This window comes from Chiloscyllium plagiosum, chromosome 19, assembly GCF_004010195.1.
Source record: "Chiloscyllium plagiosum isolate BGI_BamShark_2017 chromosome 19, ASM401019v2, whole genome shotgun sequence".
NCBI classification, from domain to species: domain Eukaryota; kingdom Metazoa; phylum Chordata; class Chondrichthyes; order Orectolobiformes; family Hemiscylliidae; genus Chiloscyllium; species Chiloscyllium plagiosum.
Genome location: NC_057728.1, coordinates 66,332,384 through 66,336,382, shown reverse-complemented (window position 1 = coordinate 66,336,382; position 3,999 = coordinate 66,332,384). Strand labels below are relative to the sequence as shown.

The 3,999-nt window shown below is 45.1% G+C and overlaps 1 protein-coding gene across 6 annotated transcripts in view; it reads left to right on the top strand.

Annotated features, from left to right (window-relative positions):
• nav3 (neuron navigator 3) overlaps positions 1 to 3,999 on the top strand; it is a 219,091-nt gene that overhangs the window by 113,977 nt on the left and 101,115 nt on the right. For all 6 annotated transcript variants that reach the window (XM_043708780.1, XM_043708778.1, XM_043708782.1 and 3 more), the window contains exon 8: positions 270 to 749. In XM_043708780.1, coding sequence (XP_043564715.1) covers positions 270 to 749 — 480 coding nt within the window. The remainder of the gene's footprint in view (positions 1 to 269; positions 750 to 3,999) is intronic.

Sequence of the window (3,999 nt, the reverse complement as noted above, 5' to 3'; positions counted from 1 at the left end):
CACCCACCATCCACCGTCCACTGCCCACCATCCACCACCCACCGTCCACCATCCACCACCTACCATCCATCACCCGCCACCCACCGCCCACCATCCAACACTTCCCTCAGTGAGGGCTTTGGAGCAGGCTGCTTTGATTTTTGTTCTGCTTGTTTTGTGTGATATTTTTAGACCACTGTCAGATATTTTGTCGGAAAGACCGATTCGTCCTTGTTGTTTGCTGTCACATAGTCCCGGTGTGACTTGTTATTTTCTGTCTTTTCCTGTAGGTTGTTTGGAACGAAGGCGAGTGGGAAAGCGAGCAGTGTGCCTAGTTCAGAACCGGTGAAGTGCTCCTCTGTCATCTCTAACCCCCATGCCTCTCTGACCCGGCAGGGCAGTCTGGAGTCACCTTCCATGGGGCCAGGAAACATTGTGAGTGGCCAGGGCAGTGGAGGAGGAAGCAGCTCCTTGAACTGTAAACCTCCTGAGCTACCCACCGAAGGAAGCAGCCTGGCTTCTAGCCCAGCCTCTCTTCACTCATTAACCTCCAGCGGGCACCAGCTAACAGCTAGCCTCAGCAGTTCCCCAGGGGGCAGTAAGGACACTCTGAGCTACCCTTCCCTGACCAGCCTGCACACCAGCTCCGAGTCAATCGACCTCCCACTCAGTCACCATGGCTCGTTATCTGGACTGACCACCGTGCCCAAGGGGGATGTACCCAACCTGCTGCTGAGGACCGGAAGTGTCAAGTCAACGCTGTCAGAGAGGTGAGTAACTAGGGACTCTTCTGTAGCTGAAATACTCAGATCCAGAGAAAGAAACATTCATAAAACATTATCTTAGGCCCCAGCTGGAGTTCAGTCACAGCTGGAGTTAGGCCCCAGCTGGAGTTCAGTCCCAGCTTGAGATAGGCTGCAACCAAAATTAGTCCCCAGCTCGAGTTAGGCATCTGCTGGGGTTCAGCCCCACACCGCAGTTCGGCTGAATTGCAGGAGGAGACCAATGTGCTCAGAATCATTGGACAAGATACAGAGATAGAGAATCATAAACAGGTCCTTCAGTCTCAATTCACTCACTGCACAATCAGCCTGTATTCATGTCCAGGTGTGTTTCTCTTTAGTGGAATTGACTGAATATTTTCGTTTTGTAGAAAGGTAAAAGTTTTTAGTTTCCACTTTATTCAGCCAGCACACCCCATTGGGCATAGTGCTACTCATAGTGAAACACATAAACATGGAAAATAGGAGCCTTTCAGCCCTTCTAGCCTGCGCCACCATTCTATATTATCATGGCTGATCATCCAACTCAATCCCCTCGTCCTGCTTTCTCCCCCATACCCTTTGATTCCTTTAGCCCTAAAAACTATATCTAATGTCTTCTTGAAAATATTCAATGTTTTGGTCTCAACCACTTCCTGTGGCAGCAAATCCCACATGCTTCCCACTCTCTGGGTGAAGACATTTCTCCTCATCTCAGTCCCAAATGGCCTGCCCTGTATCCTCAGACTGTGACCTTCTGGTCTGGACTCGCCTTCCTGTTACTACCCTGTCTAATCCTGTTAGAATTTTGTAGGTTTCTGTGAGATCACCCTCTCATTCCCTAAACTCTAGTGAATAAAATCCTAGTTTCTCCTGATACTCGTTGTGGAGTAAGTCTCCATCTGTTAAAATCTGATGAAATATTGTAAAGTATCCATGGGAGTTATTTGTGCCTATTTTTGAGGAATAATTGTATGTTAACACTATCTCAGTAGTGATGTGGAGGTGCTGGTGTTGGACTAGGGTAGACAAGGTCAGAAGTCACATGACACCAGGTTATAGTCCAACAGCTTTATTTGAAATCACAAGCTTTCAGAGCGCTGCTCCTTCATCAGGTGGAGTGCCTCCAAAATGTGAATTCAAATAAACTTGTTGGACTATAACCAGGTGTCATGTGACTTGTGACTCAGTGAGTGAGAGCCTCACTGGTCTAACTCCCTGCTCTTCACCAACAGCAGCACCACTTGGGATCAGTTAGAGCCACTCGAGAGAGCAAACAGAAGCCTCCACATCACAGGATGTGGATATTGCTGGCTCGGTCAGCATTTGTTACCCATTGACCACATTGCTGTCACATGTAGACCAGGTAAGGATGGCAGTTTCCTTCCCTGAAGGACATTAGTGACCCAGATGGGATTTTCTGACAATGGATTCATGGTCACCATTGGACTCCTAATTTCAGAAAACTATTGAAGGCAAATTCTATCACCTCCCATGGCAGGGTATAAATGTTCACCTACATTCCCTTCTTTTAGATGTTTACCAAATTTTAAAATAGAATAGAATAGAATCCTTACAATACGGAAACAGGTTGTTCAGCCCAACAAATACACAGTACACCACCAAACAGCATCTCACTCAGTCCCACCCTCCTATCCTGTAACCTTCATTTCCCATGGCTAATGTACCTAACCTACAAATCCCTGAATACTATGGGTAATTTAGCATGGCCAATTCACCCTAACCTGCACATACATGGGCACTATGGGTAATTTAGCATGGCCAATCCACGTTAATCTGCACATATGTGGACTTCTCTTTGCCAGATTTATCTTCACTGAATTCTGGACATAATGCTATGACAGTTTGCATTTATAACTAGATTCAGTCAACCAATAGCATTAAGATCTGTTTACTGAAGTTCACATCATACAAGTTCTCATTATGTAATAAATAACATCTGGAAGGGCTGCACTGAATAAAATAAACTTGTAAGGAGATCTCAGCTATCTGTAAGAATAATAGGGTGGTTATGGTAGGGGATTTTAACTTTCCAAACATCGATTGGGACTGCCAGAGTGTTAAAGATTTAGATGAAGAGGAATTTGTTAAGTGTGTACAAGACAATTTTCTGATTCAGTATGTGGATGTACCTACTAGAGAAGGTGCAAAACTTGACCTACGTTTGGGAAATAAGTCAGGGCAGGTGACTGAGATGCCAGTGGGGGAGCACATTGGGGCCAGCGACCATAATTCTGTTCATTTTAAAATAGTGATGGAAAAGGATAGACCAGATCTAAAAGTTGAAGTTCTAATTTGGAGAAAGGCTAATTTTGACGGTATTAGGCATGAACTTTCGAAAGCTGATTGGGGGCAGATGTTCGCAGGTAAAGGGACGGCTGGAAAATGGAAAGCCTTCAGAAATGAGATAACAAGAATCCAGAGAAAGTATATTCCTGTCAGGGTGAAAGGAAAGGCTGGTAGGTACAGGGAATGCTGGATGACTAAAGAAATTGAGGGTTTGGTTAAGAAAAAGAAGGAAGCATATGTAGGGTATAGACAGGATAGACGACTGAATCCTTAGAAGTGTATAAAGGCAGTAAGAGTATAGTTAAGAGGGAAATTAAGAGGACAAAAAGGGGACATGAGATAGCTTTTTCAAATAGAATTATGGAGAATCCAAAGGGTGTTTACCAATACATGAAGGATAAAAGAATAACTAGGGAGAGAGTAGGGCCCCTCAAAAATCAGCAAGGCGGCCTTTGTGTGGAGCCACAGAAAATGGAGGATATCCCCAGAACCTGATCAGGTGTACACTAGATCTCTGTGGGAATGTAGAGAAGTGATTGCTGGGCCTCTTGCTGAGATATTTGTATCATCGATAGTCACAGATGAGGTGCCGGAAGACTGGAGGTTGGCTAACGTGGTGCCACTGTTTAAGAAGGGTGGTAAGGGCAAGCCAGGGAACTATAGATCAGTGAGCCTGATGTTGGTGGTGGGCAAGTTGTTGGAGGGAATCCTGAGGGACAGGATGTACATGTATTTGGAAAGGCAAGGCCTGATTAGAGATAGTCAACATGGCTTTATGCGTGGGAAATCATGTCTCACAAAATTGGTTGACTTTTTTGAAGAAGTAACAAAGAGGATTGATGAGGGCAGAGGGATAGATGTGATCTATATGGACTTCAGTAAGGCGTTCGATAAGGTTCCCCATGGGAGACTGATTAGCAAGGTTAGATCTCACGGAATACAGGGAGAA